Raw genomic sequence first — 26,197 nt, forward strand, 5'->3', positions numbered from 1 at the left:
CAAAGTATTTCAATACTTTCCAGAGATAACAGTCTGAATGAAAAAAAATATTAGTCACTTTAATATGAATAGATAAAATATATGAAGTATATTTAATGTAATATATTTTTGCCGTCCTTCACTAATAATCGTTAGTTGCAATTGGACACAACAACACGAAAAAAAAAACGATAACACATTAAAAAAAAAGAAAATAGAAATCCAACTTTCCACTTAAATCACAGACGAAATTACAGGCATTTTGAAAGAATGCAAGAACATGTGAATCAAATTAACCTGCTACATTTTCATCGTTATGGACTTCTCTAGCTCCCTCTAATTTATCCAAGTCCTTATTAGTCGCAGTAATTCGCCCACATTTTCATTTACTTCGTGTATTGGAGTGATCCTGACCTGGCCATAAGTTAATTCTGTTATTTTAAAATTTCTTTGAACAGACAGAAACCTTTTCTGAAATGAAACTTCTGTGCAGTCATCACAATAAAACTTTGATTTGGAAGAAAATGCAAAGTATAGTCAATTTTAGTTATTTAAGTAGATCTAATAATAGGCAATAATAGAGTGAAACAGGGAAAATAATTTTTGCTTGTATTGAAACAGTATTTACATCTGAAGTAAGAAGTAACGTTAGTTGTTACTAAATAACATTCTGTATTATGTAATTGTGTTTTTGTATTGCAGCATTACTTTGTATCTTTTCATACGTGTTTGTGACAAATCTTAGGTTTTAGTAAAAAGTGGACTAATATAGTAAGTTCTGATTTGTGTAAAGAGTCCTTCAGCTTTCTAACTACGTAATTGAAGGACTGTCTTGGTTGTAAGATTTTATAGTTTATTTAACAGATAAATCACGTTAGAATTGCAATGAGACGCCCATAATTTACAAGACTACTACTACTACTAGTACTACTACTACTACTACTACTACTACTACTACTACTACTACTACTACTAATAATAATAATAATAATAATAATAATAATAATAATAATAATAAATAGTACATAATAATTTGAGATGTTACTCCTGTAGATATTTGATTTTCAGTTATTTTATTGGTTACTCTCAGTATTGAAAGCCTCCCTGAGAAAATTAGACTATACTGAAAAAGACATATTAACAAAATTATGAAAATAATCTAATGAAATTGCTTAAAATAAAGAAAATTACGAAAAATCTTAATAAAAATATTTATTTTGTCTTACTGAAACGAATAATTGGGAATAAACTCTATTAAGATAACATTATTAAAATAAACCTGAATTATTTAATATAGTATTAATATTTCAAATACATATATTTAAATAGATAATCATATTAAGCTTACTACATATTAATATGTAGACACATAAACTATTTCACACAGATAAAGATAAACTGTGAAGTAACTACATACCATAAACCGTAAAACTAACAACAACCTATAAAAATACAATGAAAATTTATTGTAAAACAGGATAGCTACATACTAACACCATTTATGTGAAGTCCAAGAGCCATTCTTTGCACGATCTTCGCACATAATCGGCAGGTGAAGAAGAGACTTTTTTTTATCGCTTATTTTAAACCTCACATTTAGTGTAGATATTATGTGTTGTCTTTCGTTGTTCACTGCCGAATGTATCCTTTAGCCTAAAAGGTAGATGGGGCGTAATACTCAAAAAGAAATAAATAAGTAAATTGTACCATTCTGACTTCAGACCTTGATCCAACAGTCGACGTCCATGATGTACGGCTCAGTTTAGTATCCGTCACTGATCACTGAATCATATTTTTTTCGTTGCATTTACAATCTGTGACAATAAAATAGCATATGGGGTGTGTTGATCACGTTGTACATAGCCGTATTTCGTTTTTAAAGTCTCTCTCTGAAACTCCTTTTCAGAGTTTAAAAAAAGTCATGTCCGGATTTTGTAAATAAACCTTATAATGTAAGAAAAAAGCAGTGTTAAATCTTCCATATGTATAAGCATACCATACAAACTTTGTTTCTTTTTCCTCCAACTGTGGTAATTTGGACTTGATTCTCTTATGCTGAAAGCCTTGTATCGAGAACTATCAAAAAACTATGCAGCACAAAAATCAGCTATAAACTTTTTTTCACTGATATATCTAACGTCCAAATAATAAACTTACACTCTGCACAAACACCAACAAAGTTTTGTTTATAATTACAAAGAAGGATGAAGTCAGCCATAGCAAATACGGTCAAAATATTAACTAATCCTGTCGTGTTTCTACATTCTTGGCGTCTGCCATACAATACTATAAACTAGTACAAAATAGTAGCAGTTTCTTGTTTGTTTCTTCTCGGAAACCTTACACGCCCCATATTCAACACATAGTGTGTCGATGATTGTTTAATCACCCAGTTTGCGAAGTCGTGAAACGAGGATAACCTATGTTGGATTTATAATTCTTTAAACTTTTACGAAAATAGGAATTTTTATTAACTTGAATTTAAAATGTGTTTCATTACAGGGGTTGTGGGGTGTCTTGAACGTTGAGTGGGGTGTTTGGTACTCTGTGTGTTCACTTTAGTCTTTAGACACTGTTCGCAAATTAACTTACACAACACTCTATCACGAAGCTGAGTTTGCACGAAGTTCCATTTTGAATCTCAAATATCATTACCTAGCACGCAAATATATGCAATTTATTATCTTCTTCAGGACCCGAGAGCAAACCGCAATCCGAAGATGTACCTGATATTGGAATCCACAGGAAACATGGTCACAACACAATTGTACCCATAGACATTAAAACAGAGAATGAACGAAATGGAAATGAAAATGGTAGTATTACCTCATGTGACGTCATTATTGATAACGATGAACCGGAATCACCAGGAGTGATTCGAAGTCCGGTTCGTCGCTCTCTAAATACTTTCCGTCCTGTTCATACCACAGCTACGATTCTGAACGAAATACCACAACGATGGAGCAATGTGTCGTTGAATGGAACTCTGAGAAAACAGTTGCCTGCACATTTACGTAAAGTTGATATTCCTGCAATACCCAACCAGTGGAAACAGGACCCGCCAACTTTGAAAGAAACAAATAATGTATGAAATATACAGGTGTATTGGAGTATGCTTGTGTCTTTTTGAGTGTCTGATTGTATAGTGTGTGTAAGCTTATGAATATATGCTTGAAAGATTATTAAAATATAAGTACATATTGTTGTTTCTTGTATATTATTTGTATCGTATTATTATCTTCTAGTCAGCATAATGTTCTCTTTCCAAGGCTCGTATGTAAATTGATATACAACAAATGTAATTTAATTATGGAAAATTAAAATGACTTATTTCTATCTAATACTTTATCAATGGACATTTCCTTTCTGACTGAAGTTTCAATTTATTGAATCCATCGTTTAGAACTAGATTTAGCTAAATACATTTACTTCTTATGTTTTACGGACATGGAGCTTTACGTTATGGTTATTTAAAGGATTTCGGAAGCAACGGACAAGATCTGGAGCAGCTGATTCGGTCTGAAAGTCCTGATTTTAAACTAAAAATGTTGAATTCACTGTATTATAGTGTATCAAGTATTTTACACTGTCAGATTGGATAGTGTACTTAATTAAAAGTACAATACTATATTTTTATTTTTTATTTCGTAATGTAATTGTGAATATTAGTTATTGGAGACTTGGTGTCAGAACCTTGGCCATTTGGCAACATCGCATCGTTATTTTGCTCTTTCATTCCGCTAAAACGAGGGATGAGTGTACAGCATACACTGAAAGAACATTATTGTAACATTTCTCAATCACGCAGTTTTGTACGTTGTGCGTGCCAGTGTTGAACAAAATCAATTGCCATTAATCAATCAATTGAAAGTTATTCCTGTAAAAATTAATTGCAATTGAATTAATTGTCAATTACGTTCAATTGCAATTGACTAACTGAATTTAATTGCAATTACCTTCAATTGATTCTCATTTATTAATGGGAGCTCCTCCGTGGCTAAGCGGTTGGCGTATGCGCCTTTGACGTGGGAGACCCGGGTTCGATTCCCGGCGGGAGCTCATGTGGTTCGGATTCCACGTTAATCAGTAGGTCCACGTCTCATATAGCCTCGCTGCTGAACGGGACGTAAAACTCAAAATAAATAAATCAATCAAATCATTTATTAATGGCCAACTGCAATTAACAATTAAACATTACTTAATTCAATTCCCATTGAACATTATTTCATGCCCATTGAATAATTGAACATTACTTCAATCATTAATTGCAACCAACAATTAAATTTACACATTAATTGTTAATTGCTAATTCAATTGAAATTTGCCCAACACTGGGTGTGCCGACGCCCTATCCACACAGGAATATAAGTTCTCATAAGACTAGCGAAGTCAAATAATGTCGGGTCTGGTCTGAGGAAAGGTGGATGACCCTTCGTACTCATCAGATGATGTTGGTGCTGTAGTCGTGGAAACAACTGGAGGAACTACCTGAAAGAAAGAAATAGCGAACTTCGGTCTAGAAAACCAGAATTAATGGCGAACAGAGCCCGATGTGCTCAACATACATAATTACAAAGGCGGCATGAGTTCCACAAGCTGGCTTGTAAGGGTTTCTGCTCCAGGAACCCTAACAGCACAATTACATAGCAGGCATAAGCCTATCATGTTCCCTCAGGTACATGGGAATGTGTCCAGTATGTGCCTTATATACTTCTGAGAAAGAAATCACATGGATGGCAAGTTATAGTCGCAGTCTATGTCCGCCCCTAGGCACATGCCTGACATGTACTTGGGGAACGTACCTAGTATGTTCTAGGTATGTTCCCCATGCCGTAAGCGTCAATGAACCACAAAATTACTCCCCCAAAATATGTTAAATCGCCTATATGCGTAATGTGTTTACATTAAGGCGAGTCTAAGCAACACTTTAAACAAGTAAAAAGTGTAGGGCTACCCTAGGTGGGGCGCCAACCATCAACCTTTGGATTACTAGCCGCGTGCTCTTCCAACTTAGCCTAACTTTAAGAGGCGTTAAAGAGAACGTAGCTTGTAGAGGGATAAATTATTGAGGTCTTTTGCATCCTGCTAATCAGAGTGTTCCTTTATTCGCATATATTCGACTATAACCGTTTCGATCAGATAAAATCTGCTCACCATGTAATTTTATAACAAATTGACGAGTGTCCACTTACTTTATTTCATGTTTCTTCCATATTCACTTTCAAATGATCGGCGACAGTTGCCATCTAATAAAGTTGATGCGTTTATTGCTTCTAGTACACAATCGCTTAGAAAAAAAAAACAACAAATGCATCAAATGTGGGAAATGAATTTAGAACACCTAAATGGAGCATGCCCAGCACATCTTGTGCTGTTTGGTTATCTGAAACAGTATCTACCTAAAGGACGTACCTAGAACATGACAGATATATGTCCCAATTGACGACATAAAAACAAATGACTGCTAGAGTGCGAAACTGAGCCAGGTATATAAATGCTATATTTGTGGTATATAGTTGCAAATATCAATTAGATGTAACAAGTACCTAAAACTGTAGGTAGATGAAGTACATACTTAGCACGTGTATATCATATGTGCTAAGTGTCGGGTACCTACAAAGTAGCTGAGACACCTAAATGGCACATGCCTAGCCAGTGATGAAAATTTTTCGGAAAATTTTCCGATTCATAAAAACATACTCCATGTATTCCTACATCGTTGTATAGCCGTGATGGGAGGTGGAAATTTTTCTTCTATATTTTCCGGAAAATTTTCCGTTATTAACAAATATCAGTGATCAAGTAACAATTCCTCAGTATTCATAAATTGATTAAATTCATGTATAGAAATGTTAGAAATTGAAAGATCGTTTAAAGAATCTGAAAATTTTCATGGATCAGACAATTTTCAGTAGTATGTAGGAACATGTGAAAATTTTTTCAGGAATCGAAGAATTGTCTGTCCTGTACAGTGATGAAAATTTTTCGGAAAATTTTCAAACGGAAAGTTTTCCGATTCATAAAAACATACTCCTTGTATTCCTACATCGTTGTTTAGCCGTGATGTGAGGTGAAAAATTTTCTATATTTTTCCGGAAATTTTTCCGTTCTTAACAAATATCAGTGATCAAGTAACAGTTCCTCAGTATTCATAAAATTGATTGAAATCATGTATAGAAATGTTAAAAAGTGAAAGATCGTTTAAAGAATCTGAAAATTTTCATGGCTCAGACAATTTTCAGTACTATGTAGGAACAAGTGAGACAATTTTTCATGAATCGAAGAATTGTCTGTCCTGTACAGTGAGGAAAATTCTCCGGAAAATTTTGAAACGGAAATTTTTTCGATTCATAAAAACATACTCCATGTATTCCTACATCGTTGTTTAGCCGTGATGTGAGGTGGAAAATTTTCTTCTATATTTTTGTCGGAAAATTTTCCGTTCTTAGCAAATATCAGTGATCAAGTAACAATTCCTCAGTATTCATAAAATTGATTTAATTTATGTATAGAAATGTTAAAAATTGAAAGATCGTTTAAAGAATCTGACAATTTTCATGGCTCAGACAATTTTCAGTACTATGTAGGAATAAGTGAAACAATGTTTCATAAATCGAAATATTTTGTGTCCTGTATGAAAAAATTGAAGAACTTTTTATGAGTCGGAAAATTTTCATTATTTTGAAGCAAAAAGTAAAACAACTTTTTGTGAATCGGAAAGTTTTATTGCTCTGTAGAAACAAATGTAAGGAATTTTCATGAATCGGAGAATTTTCATCACGATGTAGAAACAAGTGAAAACGCTTTTCATAATCCAGACAGTTTTGGATATTATGTATAGTGATGTTAGGTGGAAAATTTTCCACTATATTTAACTGCACATTGAGATATACAATTCCTATAGAGGAAAAATAGACAGCAACAAATTATAATTTTCCAATTAGATTTCGGGAACCAGAAAATTTTTTCTAATATTTCAAGTTGGGAAGTAAAAATTTACATAGTGTTTATTTTTTCTCTCTCTATTATATCTACTTATTTATAATGTTGCAGAATGTAAATCTATAAAAGTAGTAAAGCTATGAAAAAACCGTCTTATGCGTATTAAACTGACGAAATCTAATATTGTAAGATCAAAGGTGGATTCTGAGGGAAGAACGCATTGAAGTTTTTGAAACATTCTTGAAATGAAGAATTGTTAAATTTTCACTTCGTGAAAAGTTTTTAAGATAATATTTATTAGCAATAAATTTTACGGCTAAACAACGATGTAGGAATAAGTGGAGTATGTTTTTATGAATCGGAAAACATTCATGACTTTTAATAAATTGAAATTTTAAATAATAGAATGGGATATTTGTACTCTACGAACTCATGTTCTCTGCCCTTTGCATATATATATATATATATATATATATATATATATATATATATATATATATATATATATACAGAGAGAGAGAGAGAGAGGAGTTAAATTGAGTTGATTTTGAGTTTAACGTCCCTTTCAGCAGCGAGACTATATAAGACGGGACCAACTGATTAACGTGAAATCCGAACTACATGAGCTCCCGCTGGGAATCGGAGCCAGGTCTTCCATGCCAAAGGCGCGTATGCTAACTGCTTAGCAACGAAGGAGCTCGCAGATGAAGAGAGAGAGAGAGAGAAATACTGTGTAAAATTTACTTCCCAATTTGAAATATTAGAAAATTTTCGGTTCCCTAATTGGAAAATTATAATTTGTTGTTGACTAACTTTCCTCTACAGAAATTCAATTTTGTAGCTGAATGTGCAGTTAAATATAGTGGAAAATTTTCCACCTAACACGACTATACACAATATCCAAAATTTTCCGGCTTACGAAAAGTTTTTTCCACTTGTTTCTACATCGTGATGAAAATTTTCCGATCTATGAAAATTCCTTTCACTTGTTTCTACAGAGCAATAAAACTTTCCGATGCACAAAAAGTTGTTTTACTTTTTGCTTCAAAATGATGAAAATTTTCCGACTCATAAAAAAGTTCTTCAATTTTTCCACATGACAGAAAATATTTCGATTCATGAAAAATGGTTTAACTTGTTCCTACATAGTACTGAAAATTGTGTGAGCCATGAAAATTTTCAGATTCTTTAAACGATCTTTCACATTTTTATATTTCTGTACACGAATTCAACCAATTTTATGATTGCTGAGGAATTGTTACTTGATTACTAATATTTTTTTAGAACTCAAAATTTTCCGGAAAAATATAGCGGAAAATTTTCCAGCTCACATCACTATGCCTAGCACATCTTGTGCTGTTGAGGAATTTAACTGTGATTTATTTGGATGATTTCCAGATAAATGAGGATTAAGTAATGAAATTTCCATAAATAATTGTTTCATTTTCTCCTCTGAAAATTATAATATAGGGAAAGGTCCCGCATTTCTTCTATCAACAAAGTTCAAATAAGAATGAACTTAAACGTAAGTTATTGAAGAGATGTAAAAAAAAAAAAAAAAGGTTAAAAATTATCTCATAGTACCGTATTGCTCCTAGTTTTTATTATTCACAGAAGATGAACTCGAGGTGAGACAGGGATATGTCCCATTAGGATGATTTCGAGATGAATATTAATGAAGTTCAATAATAAGGCTATAAGTTTAATGTTTTTTTCTTTATATAGTCTATTCTTGACATACTTAAATTTAAATGTTTAAAACGAAATAAATATAAAGACAATATTATGAACACTAAACTAAGATTGTTATATTTGAATACACATTTCTTTTTAAAAAAATGAATATAAATCGGAAACTTTTTTGAATAAACTTGGTATATCTATGATCATAATTTATTACTGAAGTAAGTTATTTTCGCAACAGAATACATAATATCATCATCTTTCATTAATGGTAGAATAGTTCTCTTTCGATCTTATCTATATATATAAAAGAGAACGCACAAATCCTTTGTTACCTCATCACGCTAATACGGCTGAACCAATTTCTTTTATTTTTGGGGGGTTATTAGGATTTGGACCCTAGATGGTTTTTATCATATCACTTTAATTTTTAATTACCAGTGTCTTGAGATAATTGACCATTCAAGTGTCCATAACGTACAAATCCTTTGTTAGTTCATCATAGGTAAAAATAAACGTATTTATATGCAACCCGCATGACCGTGTAACTCGGCGGGTTAACATAAATGACAGGCGATATAATGTTAACATTTACTGCAATATACTATGGTTTTTATCATATCACTTGAAAGCGAAAACTTCCGGGGTGACCGCAGCGAAGCGGGGCGGGTTAACATAAATGACAGGCGATATAATGTTAACATTTACTGCAATCTTCTATGGTTTTTATCATATCACTTGAAAGCGAAAAAGTAAAAATTATCTAAGTAACAAAGTTTATTGCGTTCCGGGGTGACCGCAGCGAAGCGGGGTGAACGCTGCTAGTTATATATAAACAATTAAATCTCAGTGACGAATAAAAGAGGATCACTAATAAAACCACGATAGTTTAGTAGAACTATTTCTCCTATCGTTCTGTCTTTTCATAGTTGTTTCAATGACACAGAAATATAGCTATATTCATTTTATAACACTCGAATGTTTTGCACTGAAATGGCAAAAAGAAAAGCAGTGCTGAAAAGATTAAAAATTGAGTTTGATCCAAGTAGCATTTGGCTGAAAATAAATCAGTTTAGAAATAAATATTCATGTGAAATTAAGCTATTGTGTTTTTTCTCGGAAATATGTGAGGTCACTTCATGGACTGTATAATTCCAATTCTCCGTTAAGTGTTGCGAATTTAACATTTAATAAAATGATTTATATAGACATATTCTGTGTCACCTACCACCTTAGACAAAGACAGAATGTGAAGGTAGTTTTCAAAAATATAATGCTCTTTACATTTTTTACTTTTTCAATATCATACTTATTAATGATGATATACAAAAAGCTATTATTTTTGTATTATTTGATGTTCATGTAAATGGCAGCTTTCAAGGCCATTCCAGAAACAGAGCTCCAAAAATGATTCGAAGGGTGAAGTAAACGCTGGCATCAATGTATACTTTCCCAAGGGGAGTGCTTTGAAGATGATCAAACCAGTATGCAGCAATAGGAATGCTTCTTTTTAATCTTTATGCAATATTTTAATTGTATTGTGGTAAGCAATATTCTCTTTGCTCTTATTATGAAAATGATTTTGTTAATTCCACAGTAAAACGATAAACTAGAGCGAAATTTATATGAAATATATATATATTGTATTGTATTGTATTGTCGCTGGATTGAAGTATCTGTAGAAAGTTTTAGACCTCTACTAGTATTGAATTATCACCTCGTAAATGTGAAGTTGAATGCCAGAGTAGCCCATGTGTCATGTTCATAACTTCATATTAGATGTGATATACGCGTCTCTTGCGCTAAATAATACTCCAGCTTTTGGATAAATGCAAGCAATCACTGCTAGAGGTAGCACCGAATGAGTTATGTATCCCGGTAGGTTAATATCTCCCTCCATAAAGAATGCTATGTAAGAGGCGATACTTGGAACTATTTGAGAAATTTCTATTTTGGCGTTTAGGCAACTCTGGCATTCAGTCCTCAGTATAACCACTACAAAAATAAATTGAAACAGCGGAAACTTACAAGTGATGATGGCCCTTAGAAACATACAACCTGGCAACAAATGAACTCTTAGCAACGGGAATTAATACTCTACCTCTGAGCTACAGTTTTCAGTGACCGTGTCCTCTTAAAAAATCATATAGGTACACGAGAGATCAGGTCAAAAATTGCCATAGCCAAAGAATCATTCAAGAAAAGATCTCTCTTAACTAGTAGGCTCAACATTGGACTTGGGAAGAAGTTGGTCAAGTACTATATATGAAGCATTGGACTGTATGGTTCAGAGACTTGGACATTACGGGAGTTGGAGAAGAAATATTTAGAGAGCTTCGAAATGTGATGTTGCACGAAAATGGAGAAGATAAAATGGAAAGAGACAGAAACAAACGATTATGTTTTTTAAACGGATAGGAGAGAAGAAGACACTTCTAGCCAGCATCCTTCGTAGGAGGGCCAATTGTATTGGACACATCTTACGAATAAATTCGCTTCTTCATAACGCCATAGAAGGAAAGATGGAAGGAAAGTGAGAAATAGGAAGAGGAAGAACACAAGTGATCGATGATTTGAAAAATGGAAGAAAATATTGAGTGTTAAAAGGAGAAACTGTAGATCCAAAAATGTGAATGAAATATTTCCAGTTCTAAATCTAAAATTAAAAAAAAAAAAGCCTCATTAATCCCAGAAGCTGCCAAAAGGCAGAGTACTTAACGACAACACGATGAAACTTAACAGTTAAATCGAGAGAGTACAGAAACTGGAGCTTTTCGGTATTATCATTTTGAAGAAACTATTATTTGGGAAAGTGCCTGATTTTCTTTTCTCAGTTACTCTATCTGGCGAAGTTTCGTTTCTGCGGTATTGAACTTTCCTTGTAAATGACTTTTTTTTAATGTAACTGAGTTAGTCGTGAGATATTCCCTTCAATGTCTTGATAACATTGTTTTGTCTAATGTACACATAATAGTAATTAAACGGAGTAAAATGAAATGAGATTCTTAAATCTTATCTCATTGAACCATAATTTTTTCATTTTATGAATGAATATCATAAAAGTCAAGAGCTAATTTCCTATAAATATAGCATTCTCTTTCTTATCACCTCGTGTTAATCATAACAAAGTCACGTTTTGATTGGTTATGTTGACTTTTGGTGATTCATACGCCCGACGTTCCATCAACTTTGAACCTCTCGTCTTGTCTGCTTCAAAGATTACTTTTCTTAATAGATTAATCGGATATTCTGAGCCTATGAGGAAAATCATTAGATTAAAACTATAATTATATATAATTACAAAACGAAAGGAAATAGGTATTAAAGAGGTCAGAAAATTAATAATGACAAATTTAAGTAAATCGTTGAATCACAATTCACAAAGTGACGTTATTGACTCCTAATGCAAGTAATATAAAGATAATATAGATCATTTCCTAACTCTTAAAATTTTTGCACCAATATTTGTGTGTAGGTGTGTGTGTGTTATCTCGTTATCAGTGCACTAGAACTAAACAATGATGTTTTGTGTATTATTTAGACTAGTAAAGGCTTCCACATGTTCCCACAGGCAATATTTTTACATTCGTTCTTCTGTCTTCATATATTCGTCTGAACTCAAAGTCTCACACGAGATTCGAATACCTCGTATGAGGATGTTTCCCATCCCATTGCTCTTTCTTTCCCTCTAGTCGTAGGAGACTCGGGTTCAATTTCCGGGAGCTTATGTAGCTCAGATACCACGTTAAACTGTAAGTCCATGTCTCATAGAGCCTCACTGCTGAAAGGGACGAAAAACAAAAAAAACAAGGGTAAAAATAGATCTGAAAAGGTAGGGGGACGCATGACAACACACCGTCCCTCATGCCTATCTTTGCCCATTGTATTTTTAAGAAGTGGAGGACGCAATATATATATATATATATATATATATATATATATATATATATATATATATATTGGAAGTGGGGGAATGGCGTAGCCTGCGCGTTCCCCCTCACTTTTACCCGTGCTCAATAGGGATGCGCACGAATCGAGTCGAGACAGTATTTTCCTGAGAAAATTCGAGTCGAGACACAGGTCTTCCAATAGAAAAATATACGTTTTTCGAGTCGAGACATCACTTTTGCAACACATTTTCGAGACGAGACATCACTTTTGCAACACATTTTCGAGACGAGACAGCCTCAAATCTTGTCTCGTGCGCATCCCTAGTGCTCAAAACCGAAACCAAACTAAATTTTTCCCTTGAGATCAAGTATCGAATGAAAAGTCAAAATATCTACCTTCATTTCTGTAAACTGTAACGATAGTTTGTATAAATATGTAAATGTTATGGACAACGGTCCGGTACGGAAAATATCAGTTTCTTTTATGGCCAGACCTGCACATTTACGTTGGTAAGTTTTGTGGCCAGACAAATTTTCCTATGCAGTTAAGATATAATACTTAAAGAAGCCACTATGAATGGATATAGATTCAATTTATAAAGAAGAAATTTTGTGAAAATAAGGTAAATGTCGAAAACTATTCGAAAATACAGAAGTTTAAATCTATTTTATTCTGTGAGTTATCATTGAACATTCATCGATTAAATTACGTCTCAAGCAGTTTAATAATTCTATCCTTGACGAACTTAGGGCAAATATGTAACTAACTGTCCAAAACAGTTGAAGTTAGCAATTTAATTGTTAGAAAACCTAAGGAATTTCGACATATGGACATCTTAGTGAACCCACCCCCTTTTATTCCGTTACAGATCAAATATTAAAAAAAAAACCGCTTAATCACATTTTTGATTGTTTTGGTTGTAAATTAAAAGTGCAAATATTAAATTTCATTTGGTCGTCTTATAATAATTGTAGTTCCTATTTTTCATTCCCTACACAGAGAAAAATCCGTTCTTCGGACAGTGGTATATTGTACAAATATACGATATCCTCTTGCTTACTATAGAAATCAGTACGGACCATGTTACCCGTATGCTACATAGGCACTGCCCTTAGATGTTACGTCATGCCGTTGCAGGATGTCTGACATCTAACAGTTTTCCGTATATCACATGCATATACTCATGTTACCTTCGTCAGCTATATGTTATATACGTCCATTTGTATGTAAGGTCCTGACCGCCTACATTGTTTCATACGGAAAGTACGTGTAGATGGGACACGTATACAGAAAGTATTATAAAACATGCGTTTTCAGTTATACGTCTCCTGTACGTTAAGTCCAAAAACTACAGGAATTACGCATGTAACCTATCTTTTTAAGTACGCCACCTACATTTTTTTTCTCAGTGTACACTTCGAATTTCCATCTCATTTTTCTTTCCTTATAGGTAAGGCTCCCAGGTTTTCGAACTAATCAACCGGGATATCTCATGAATATATACAGCATGATCATAGTTATGCATTTTTTTTTAATGTCAGAATCCCCAGAAATGTTTGTTGGAAGGATCCAAGCTTTGGATGGGAGGGTCCAATGCTATAAGCCACTACGTCTATGGAGTATTGAACGGGTATTACAGTATTCTACACCAGTAAATGCGATAAATAATTGTAAAATACTTCCGCCGGAAAAAAATGAAAATAGTACTTAGATTGCTTTTATAAGAGTACATATGAAGTGTAAGATCAAATTTTCATGCTACATCAATCATTTCCCTGTCAAACAATTATAGTTTTATTGAGAAAGTGTACAAATAGGCTATATGTTGAGTTAGGAAGTTTTGGGTCGTCTGGATTCGGTGGACCCCACCCCATGGGTGCGGCCCTGGCCAGAATTAATTAAATAATAGGTCAACACTGATCAAAAGTGAATGATACAGAGTAGACTATTCCTATCACTTGAATTTCAATACATAATAAAAGCTATATTTTTTAAACTAAAAATATTCACTTTTGGCAATTTGCCTATGGGTTAGTCCCGGAAGTCTACAATCATGCCAAATTTCATCATTCTAATCCTGCAGGAAGTGCCTAAACATTTTGGGGTGTATAAGATTTCCATATAAATAACATGGGAAAGATTTTTCAGTTGTCCATAAAAATACTCTAAACTTGGATTTTTTTTTTAATTTTTGCTCATTTACTTCTTTAACGCTAACGAAAACGCAGAAGCATACCGAATTTCAAGTTTTAATTCCAAGTATCTAAAGTATGAGATTATAGGTCAAAAACACCCATTTAAATAGCATGGGGGAATTTCTTTATTCTCCCTTTAGATCCCCTAAAATTAAAAATATTCTTTTTCGGCAATTTTCCTGTGGGTTAGTCTCGGAAAGCTACAATCATGCCGAATTTCAACTTTCCTCGCCAACCGGAAATGACCCTTTACTTTGTGAGTTCATGTAGTTTTTTATATAGTTAGGATATAGCACAAATGATATTAACTTATATTTGGGAGAAAAAACGGAACCCATGGTGCTCTTAGCAATTGTTTTTTCGGGGGGGGGGGGAGCTGATATAAATCCGAGATTAAGATCCCTATCAAACAACGCTGAAAACACATGTTTAATTATTTAAAATGAAAAGTCCAAATACTAACTTTCTTATCTCTAAACTTAAGGCATTCCGAGATATGGACATATTATAATAACTCCAACCCCCAAATAAACCCCTTCCACGTAGAAATTTCTAAAAGTCCAGACCTTACGTCAAAAATCCCATGAACTGTCCAAATTACAATTTTCTAGTTTTTAGCGCAGTCATATTGCCAAAAAAAAAAAAGGTAAGGATTAAGTTAGTAACAAGCTGAAAATCGATTTGACTATTGGGAATGATGTTTTAAACAACATACTAAAAGTTCCCTGAAATCCCAGCTGACTTCGTCTGTCATATTGGAAAATGACCACCAAAAGTAGCAGATGAACAAAATAGCAATATCTTCCTTATGGTTGAACATAAGAAGATACTTTTAATGTCGTTTAGTAGAACACAAAACAAGCAATATTTTATAGAGAAACAATTTCTCATACTTCACGTACTTTGTCAAGGAAATAGTATTTCCAATTGACAATTGTACATTCCTGAAATGTGTCAAGTAGAAACACATAAGCTGAGACAAACGATGAGTAATGATACCAGTAGCATACAAAATAGGATAAATAATCACGAAGTTGTGCACATTTTAGTCCCTGTACAGTTCTTGCTAAAATTCTTTTATAATTAAGTAAATAATTAAGTACCACATGTTCAAATAATTTGTCTGAAAGTTTATACGACTTTGGAAGATTTAGTTAGCATCATGGCATAAGAGAACATTCTTTCTACAGGACCAGAAGACGAGAGAGGGGTATTGTAAAATAATATTCTTTATTTCTAACCCCGAAGCCAGCCTTGCGTACGCCACTGCACACATTAGAACTAAAGAATACCCTCAAAATCAAAATGCACTAGAGGCTCCAAAACTAGGGGTTGATTTTGTGGGAGGATAGGTTTAAAACCAGATACAGTGTCATTACCGATGTAGTTTTCCTCTTGTGAAACTTTGTATTGATTGTCGGTATTTATTCTACAATACTTCAATTAAATTATTGAATAAATACTTATAATGAGTACGTAAAATTGTTTGAAGTAAATACATAAGAACCACGATGATGTATAACATATATTACAACTAAGTCATTTTGATTGATGATTTTCGAAGTTGTTCCATTTGCTGCAAAAGTAACAATTGTCATCTGTGATTTTACGTCTGTAGCTAATGCTTGAAACACTTAATTTTAAACAGATATGAGCGTATGTGACGTTCATTTCTGAAAAAAAAAAAAAAACTTACAATATATATTTTGATCTTTTTATTGAATTCAAATATTACAAATATGTTACATTGTTTCGAACAGTAAGGTCAAGAAGTAGTGATAAATATGGAGGAAGATCTGAATTATAGACGCAGTGCCCGGCATAATGTTTTCGATTGAAACTTCACAATAGAAGTGTGGTGGAAAAATAAATTTGGATTTATATCGTGCAAAAATAGTTTCCACTTAGACATTGCAATTACATTATGTTTTTAGGTCTGTTTCAAGTTAACATCTAACATATGGTTCAACAGGGGATTTTGTCCCCTTTCCAATCGTTGTAGACCCTAATACTGTCGTCAATGAGAAAATCGTTCTTGGAAATCCAAGTTATTTTTAAAATTTTAATTTCTTTTTAATTTTCCTACGTATATACAGTGCTGATAATCACAAACCGTCCATAGTTCAATCTTGTTCATTATCTAACAAAATTATGCATCCATTATCATGATGCGTAGAAACTAAACGTTCATGCAAAGAAACGTGTCAAATGAAAACTAACCGGGTAATTACGTATAAGCAAAATAACAATAGAAGTAAACAAAAAAAACTCACGTTCTCAACTTAAAATATTTTACATTAGAAATGATGTTGGACTCGTTCGTATAACTGATTGTAAAGAGTGCAAACCCAAATAAATTTTACAATATTATTAACATTTACGGAAGAAAACTTATCCAAGGAGATGAGACGCATATCATACAGAGTTTTCATTGAGACGAACAAAATATGTGGAAATCTAAATCTTCATGCGTAGTTTCCGAGAAAATCGCTATAAACTACTTTTTTTTAAATAAACTTAAATATTGATGTTGTACAGCGGGAGACTGGGTTGAATTCCCGGCGGGAGCTCAAGTGGCTCGGAGTCTACGTTAATCAGTAGGTCCACGTTAATCAGTAGGTCCACGTCTCATGTAGTCTCGCTGCTGAACAGGACGTTAAACTCAAAATCAACTCAACAATAATCACGTCATCTATTAAAATGAAACTCATATTGAACTATGTACTGTCTAGGTCAGGGGGTTTTTAAACTGTGGGGCGCGCCTCCCTGGGGAGGCGAGAGGACTTTGTAAAAAAGATCTGCGTCTTGCCATTTCAAAAATGTGCAGAGATTTAATAAATTGTGTGACTCAAAACAAGCTCATACATCCCATTGACTTTGCCGGATTTTATTATTTTAATTCCCTCTCTGCTCGTATTTTTCAGTTTTAACATAAATATCTGATTTACCACAATTTATAATTATTTACACCGGCTAATAACATTAAAAGATGTAGTCAGTGTGTACAATGTAGATCACCTGTATTAATGAGATATTTCCATTAGTGATTAATAAATGAAACATAGTGTATCATAGTGATACGCTTTCTTTTAGTAAAACGTGTATCTGTGTTGTTGACACATTTCATTTTTGACAGGAGTGACAGATTTTGGTGGTTGAGGGGAGCCTCAACTGCAAAAAGTTTGAAAACCCCTGGTCTAGGTATTTCATTGATGTTTGCAAGATGACAGTACAGCATGGCTGATTAGATTATTATTAGATTTACTAACTATACTATACACAAATATCGGAAGTCTTATAGAACGGCTTCGTCTTTCCGTTTGTCGACAGGTATCAGAACATAAATGGTAACAGGTATCCAGATTTTTTTTTTAATTTTTATTTTTGTAATCGCTTCAGAGTTCCAAAGATAGGTTCCATCTCCTCCGTTAACTCTCTATTCAAAACGGAAGTGATTCAAATTAGTCATTTCTGGTTTCAATGTTTATCATCATAAAACGAAAACGGTAACAGATAGCGAGAAGCAGCTTTTTGCAAATAATTTAGTATCTCAAGGCAATGTACCATAATTATCCTGAAAACTATACGGAAAAGGTATTGGTTCAAATTTATTATTACTTCTTGTTTCAATACTGGTTTCCAAAGAGCGGATATGGTAGGAGATAAATAAAATGTCGTTCTCTGCAATCAATTCAGCGTCCCAAGAATAGGTTCCATCACCTCTGTTAACCTTCTATTCAAATAATAAGTGGTTCAAATTAGCCATTTCTGGTTTCAATGTTAATCGCCATAAAACGAAAACGGTAAAACATAGAGAGAAGCAGTTTGTTGCGAATGATCATTGTGTCAAGGCAACGTACCATGACTGTCCCGAACACTCTACACTCTACAGGGGACCACGACTGTCCCAAAATCAGAAAAGGTTTAAATTTAATATTACTTTCGGTTTGAATACTGATCTCCATAGAGCAACAACTGTAAGCAGTGGCGTATTTAGGGGGCTTCCGGACTTAAGCCCCCCCCCCCGCCGAAACCTTACTTACTATAGTAAAGTATATGAAATATCTTGCAGAATTTTCACATTTTTAGTCAAAGCCCCCCCCCCGAAAGTTAGCAAAGTCCCTCCCGAAACAAAATCGTAAATACGCCACTGACGGTAAGAGATATCGAGATGTCATGGTCCCAAGAATAGGTGCTATCTCCTTCATTAACTCACTATTCAAATCAAAATTTGTTCAAATTAGCTATTTCTGGTTTCAAGATTTACCACCATAGGACAAAAATTGTAATAGATAGCCACAAATGTTTTCTACTATAATTCAGGTCTCAAAAGAGCATACTATAAATATCACATCCCACAAGACTATACCAAAAATGATTGGAATTTAGGACTACTTCCGGTTTCAATACTGGTTACCGTAGAACAAAAACGGTAAGAGATATCGAGATGCAGTTTTGTGCAATCGATTCACTGTCCCAAGAATAAGTTCCGTCTTCTTCATTAACTCACTATTCAAACCAGAAATGGTTCTAATTAGGCATTTCCGGTTTCAACGTATATCGTCAGAGAACAAAACTGGTACTTGACAGCGACAAGCGATTTCTGGAAACGCTTCAGAGTCATCAAGAGAACATACCATCACAGCCCGCAGAGGTTTCAATAGTTATTTCCGTAGAGCAATAACGATAAAAGATATTGAGAAGTGACTTTTTTGCAATCGATTTAGCTTTCCCAAAATCATATATTCAATCGGGAAGTGATTTAAATTAAGGATTTCCGCTTTCACATTTATTGTCATAGAACAAGATCAGTATGGGATGGTGAATTACGGCTTTTTAATATGGGTTCAGCGACCGACGAACAGGTTCTATTTTTGAACTTACTAATCTGTTGCAACTGGAAGTTATAGACGTACTACTTCAAATTTGAGTACTGAATTCTCATAGTCTGGAAGTATATCGTAGTTTTACACTGTGAAATGGAACTCACTTGTCGCAATTAAATAATTAGCTTTCTAATACATTTGTTAAAAGAACGGTTGTCATTTAAACGACATTTTTATAGCAACAACAATAATTCAGTATTACAATATATTAACGTGTGCTACAAATTTCTATCTAGTTTAGCTAAAAGCTAAGCATTTCTGAACACTAGGGACAAACCGTAGCTCTTCAGAAATCTATAACACAGTTAAAGATATCCACTCGAGCGTTGTCATTAGACAGTTTCTAGAAATTAGAAATAAAATAATAGTTTCGAATTATTTGAGATGCGTCTGACATCACACAACAGCCTGATTGGATTCGAATTACTTTGTCTTACAAAACCTACTGGATAATAATAGCACAAGGTATTAACCATTAGCTATATCTATTCCAACATTGTAAATGTAATGTAATACTTACAGAGTAAACCTGCTACAATGAACTCTTGCTGTACCAACTTCACACTCTCCGATCTAGCTTCCAGCTCCCAACCTAATCCTTGGTAACCTCCAATATCCCTCGTTTTCTGAAATCTCTTAACTTCCTTGTACTTCTAAGTTGTAGCATATAGCTTAGTTAAGACCTTCTTATGAAACTCCTTACGATGTATTTACATGTATGAGTGCCTCCTTTATTTATGGCGTGATGTTTACCTTACCTCTTTTATTTCATTTAACAACCAAGTTTTTATAACTAGTGTTTTATACAATGCCCAAATTAAAATAAGAAATTGTTTAATTTTGGGAACTTTACATTACGCCCGCCCCCAAAATTTTGGCGAGACGATACGTGCCAAAAAAGGAGGAAAATGTATTGGTTTCCAGCTATAGGGGAAAGTCGGACAAAACCGGGCTCCAAAATGTTTTTCCTTGTTCCTCATCATCTATATGGATAGTATAGCTTGAATTAGTTTTCAAATGCTAAATAGATTTGTTATTGACACAAAAATGTTTATTTCAGTGGAAAAAGCTGGTAAATTTCGAGAGCAAAAACATTTTTTTAAGGTTATGTAAAAACCCGGTTTTGTCCCACCAGGTTGGACAAAACCAGGTACATATACAATAATTATATTTAAAAAAAAAAACTTTTCTTATACAAGAAAAATATGTAATTTCTCGAAGAATTAGTACAGTAAGAATCAATACAACTGAAAAAAATATGTGAGCTTAAAAAGTACGGAAAATATAGAGGGCTAGTCTATATTAGATCAATAACATAGAAAAATAACTTTAGGTCACGATTTTGTTAAATCTAAGAACAAAAATCACAAATAAAAGTTTCATCATATTCGTCCACATTGCTACAAGCTTCGTGTGCCCATCCTTCACAGTTAAGACACTATCTAACCTTCTCAGATTTACACTGTACTACCCGTTCTGTTCGACTGTTGATGTCCCGGTTTTATCCTACTACGCCATTATTCAGAACTACAGGCCTAGCACCTCTCAAAGAACACAGAAATCCTGATTCAAGACATGAAATAACAGCAGGAACAGTTATTATTATATGTTGTATACTTACATAAGTTCCAGTGGTAAGGAACAGCAGTGTATTATCAATGGGAGACAAATCAAAACTTTTCCACACAAATTCTTCAACACATCGCCAACGACAAAGGAGCCACTTACTCAGCTTTCTCTTAGACTGAGAATGACAGATAGTGGTACTAATATAGCCAGAAAACCCAGGTCCCGGTTTTATCCGACTTTCCCCTACATATTAGGGTATCCCAAGGTAATTTCGTGTTACGATACGCTCACCCGCGAAATATATTCTATGTGACCGTAAACACGCATTAGTTAAATAGCAGCTCCCTACGAGAACGTTAAAACGTGCTGACTTGACGACAAAATCATGAAATGACATTTTCACATTTATAATTTAGAATGTCCAACCATGATAATGGAGAAACCAAAAAAGACACAGAAACGAAACTTTGCACGAAGCAACTAGAGAAAGAAGGACACCCGTCTATGTATTGACAAACATCACCGAATGAACAGAGTTGCCAACCCAAGAGAAAATTATGTTTTGTATATCGAATGACCTAAATTGGATAGCATCATTGGAAACAGCAATGAAAATAAAGACAAAAAAGATGGTAAACTCAGATCAGTGTTGCAAACTTTTGGAGAAATAACGTGAAACATGTGTTAAATGCAAACGCCGTTGGTCCACGCAGTGTTGCCATCTTGTACAAACCATACTTCTAAGCTTTAATAAGATACCAAATATCTCAGTCAGTACGTGACTAATCGATTTCACATAACCACAGTACTGTTTCTCATACTCTACCGCCTTGCATTATAGGTTTTAAACCATACTGCACTAGTGACCTTTTCCGAGTTATTGTACCTTTAAAAACTCAACTTTTCTCTGTTTATGGCAACACTCTTCAATGGACCCTTCTATACTTGGAGTCAGCGTAAATAGTTCTTGTCAATATTTAATTTAAGATGTACAAAACGTTAGTATCTCATTTCCTGTCTGCGCCAACGGCGTTTGCATTTAACATATGCTTCCCTTTCATTTCTCAAAAAGTTCAACACTGATCTGAGTTTATCATCTCTTTTGTCTCTATTTTTATTGTTGCTTTCAAAGATGATATTCAATTTAGGTCAATCTATTTACAAAAAAAAAAAAAAAAAAAAAAAACATAACTTTCTCTTGTGCGTTGGCAACACTGTTCATCCGGTCATGTTCGTCAATACATAGGCAGATGTCCTCCTTTCTCTAGTTGAATCGCACGTTTAGAAAGTTTCGTTTCTCTGCCTTTTTTGGTTTCTCCGTTATTACGGACATTCTAAATTATGTTATAATGTAAAAACGTCATTTCATGACTGGCACGGGTTAACGTTCTCGTAGGGAGCTGCTATTTCACTAATGTGTGTCTACGGCCACATAGAATATGTTTCGTGGGGACGCGCATCGTAACACAAAATTACCTTATATAAGGGACACCCTAATATATATATGGCACAAAATTTCAAACTCAGACGCACTCGCCAATCCAAAAATGATAGTTGGCAGTATCTCTCACGTACAAGTTATGAGAGGCCTCTCCCTTCTCGGCCTTTGGTTTGACAAAGAAAAATACTACATCGGTGCATAAAATTTCAAAAGCAGACAATTGGATTCAGAATAATCAATTTTGAATTGGACAATTCATATAACTTACGTGCTTAAAAAAAAATATCTTATTTTAAGCCTTCATGATTGTTTAACACTCCCTCTCTCTCTGCACTGATGTACCAGTTGTCGATTGCAGTTTTCAGATCAAAGTCCTTAAGTGAAGGGCCATTGATGGAAATTGTCAGCAAATCATCCAGTGTGTCAGTCTTAGTGAATTACTGTAGGCAGTCTTAACACTGTTGAGAGACTGCTGAAGCCTCTCTCCCATGAAGCAGTATTCACAGGTAAAACTGCTCAAAATGTGACAATTGCAACCAAATTTAGGAGTCTCCTAATGAAGGTTTCAGTGCAAATCTTTTTCAGTGTCTGATTCAACGCCAGTGAAGAAAACAAAAGTTTATATTCTACCCATTCTGCTAAGACAAGGTCCACTTTTTCACTGTGTGAATCTGATTGCAAGTACTTAAGAAGCAGTTTTATGTCTTCCACATCAAATTCAAGAATGTTTCTTTTAGGAGACCAACCCAAAGTGTCAAATATATGAAGGAACAGAGCTGTCTCCGATGATACAGATTGCAACCGTTCTGTTATGTACATTTTCGCATTCTTGATCAACTTTCGTCTTATACTCTGGAACTCCTGCTTGTGAGTTTAGGCAGAAACCATTACTACTGAACACTGGTCGCCAGCTCTAAATTTTTAGTCGCCAATAGCGACCTAGCGACCATAAATTTTGGGCCCTGATATATTTATAGATAGATAGAGAGATAAGGAGAGAGAGAGAGAGAGGGAGAGAGAGACGGAGAAAGGGAAAGATGGGCATTCATTAATTAGTGAATACTCTGTATATAGAGTTTTCCACTTAAATATATAGATACATTTAACTTCCATCACCAACTATATATATCAACATAATCAACATATATATATATTGTTTTGTTAGTTCCTGTGTTCCAGAAATAAAGAAACATGTGAATGAAAGGTATGTATTATTTTATATTTGATCCGTTACCACTGAAGTCCTCATTTCGATTACCGATAAAATTACGTAATATTATCACATGTTGAATATTCTACAAACGCTGATAACTTAGATCTGATTGTTTGTTTCAGTTCATATGGTCCGTCTGTGACAACTGACAATAGAAAACAGTATCTGTGTTCTTCAACTTTTGTTGTTGTTGTTCGAGAATGATTACGTTGATATATTGTTTGTAAGCATAACTGTTCAATTTGAACATTTCTAGAGACAAAGATTGTTCAAAATTACCTTCTCCTGCAGCAATACATGAGACACACTTTCCGCTACAAAGAATGAACAATTGAATCTGTTGTTAAATCCAGTAACACATTTGTTACTATACAGGGTGAGGCAAAAATGTTAACATTAGTTTTTTAGATTAAACCATGGCGATCCGATATTCCATTGAGGAACAAAGGAAAATAGCTACCTGAATGGAGGTTTTTCAATCTCCAAGCATCGTACAAGAAAAATTCACGACCTGAACCGGACGGGATGCACCTTCGCGCCTGACAGTTGGTAGGATCTACGAGAAGTTTGTAAGGACGGGGCCCGTTCAAGACCATATCAAGGGTATTTTCAGCAAGACAACGCCCTTGCCTACTATAGTCAGATAGTTCGGGATTACCCGAACGACACGTTCGGTAAACGTTAGATTGTTAGAGGTGGTCCTCTCCCATGGCCGCATGTTCTCCCGACCTGACGCCATGTGATTTTTGGTCGTAGGGCATAGTCACGGATTGTGTGTATGCCAGCAAACCTAACAACTTGGATGACCTGAAACATCGCATAACTCAAGTCATTGCTGCTATCCCTGCCTAAATGGCCCAGAAAGCCATAGAATCAACAAATGGACAGACTCCATAAGTGCATTGAGCGGAATGGGTGAAAACTGAAACTCTGTAACCAAATTCTTGCCTTGTAATTTCGCGTGAGTAAATCCTATTTAATGTTATTGTCTTTTTGCCTCACCCTGTATATCTGATTGCATGATCACATGCAATTAGGATGTACTTGTTATGTTTCTCGGACATAGATAAAGATCCAACTTGGTCAATTTGGATAACAGAGAAAGGTTGTGATTGAGGATATGGCTGTGGTAACAGTTTTGGAGGTTTGGCGAGTTTCTTGTTTAATCGACAAGATGAGAAATTTATAACTTTGTTTCTGATGAACGCTTTCATGTGAGGAAAATAGATTCTATGTAGAGCATGATTATATATCCAAGTTTAAACTTGATGAATGGGGCAAATGGTGACATGTGAATTAAATCTAATACTTTCTTTTGAATGGAATACATAATAAACGTTTCGTTACATTTGCAAATTTATATATCAAAAAATTTTACCACTTACTACTTCGTAGCATTTTGATATTCGTTCTACATTGGTATTTGGTGAAATTTCTCCAGTTTGTAAATATTCCAAAAAATGTCTTGCTTCTGGAGACGGCTTATACAGTATCCTCTTGTTCGGTGAAATTTAATTAAGCATTTGTCTTCATCAATATTTTCTACTGGAAGATCTTCAGGCTGTATGGAAGGTAGAGTATAACGTCTAAATCCGCCGACTATATTGAGCTCACTCTTATGATTGGTTTAAATTGGTAATCTCTTAAGTATAAATATACCACTTGAAAAATTTCGGAGGCAAATTCTTATGTTTTCAGATAGATTAAGAATTTGGAGACTGCATAAGGTGGAAATGTCTGCCAAGGAGAAAATAAGAAACGAACGAAATGCAGCTATTATCGCTAAAAATTAAATCTCCAAAATACTAAGTTTTTCTCAACTTCTGTTGGGAAACAACATACAATTCACCTGAATTTTCATCGTCTGTCTGGAGGAGAATTTAGAAGATGACTGTATTTGAACCGTCACTGTACACACTTAAATATTTGTTTCAATGATTCGGGGCAAAATTGATGCATCCAACAATTTATTTTCCAAAAGTTCGAAAATTTCTTGATGTTCCATCCATTCGAATTTTATTCTGTTAAGTAACAGCATATATAAAGGAAACATTATTTCTGCATAGTTGTACAAGAACCTAGGAATATAATTATAAAGTCCTAAATATGAACATAGGTGTTTGGTATTTTTAGGTGGCGGATAAGTTTCAATTATTTTCAAAATTCTATCTGAACACTTCAAAGTCAAATCTCGAGATTTCGTATTCCAACGTGAGAATTGATTTCATTAGAAACTGTGAACTTCTATGCAATACCTGTTGCAAAACCTCTACAAATCTCTCTTCAGAATTCACAAAAAGAAACAGATGAACATACAGGGCAATATTGTCAGATTCAAGGTTAGCAAAAACAACTGATAAAAATGTGGTAAAGTAGAAAGAAGAGTTCATATACCCTT

The 26,197-nt window shown here is 34.1% G+C and overlaps 1 protein-coding gene across 1 annotated transcript; it reads left to right on the forward strand.

Moving 5' to 3' along the window:
* Nucleotides 1-2,671: 2,671 nt before the first annotated feature.
* LOC145676992 (uncharacterized) lies at nt 2,672-3,496 on the forward strand (the record flags this gene model as incomplete). The annotated part of the gene is given in 1 exon segment (XM_081747710.1): nt 2,672-3,496. A coding segment is annotated over 1 exon segment (399 nt), but the record flags the coding sequence as incomplete, so codon positions are not given.
* Nucleotides 3,497-26,197: the final 22,701 nt, after the last annotated feature.

This window comes from Thermobia domestica, unplaced genomic scaffold (genome assembly GCF_964235325.1).
Source record: "Thermobia domestica unplaced genomic scaffold, izTheDome1.hap1.1 HAP1_SCAFFOLD_508, whole genome shotgun sequence".
In the NCBI taxonomy this organism is placed as follows: Eukaryota; Metazoa; Arthropoda; class Insecta; order Zygentoma; family Lepismatidae; genus Thermobia; species Thermobia domestica.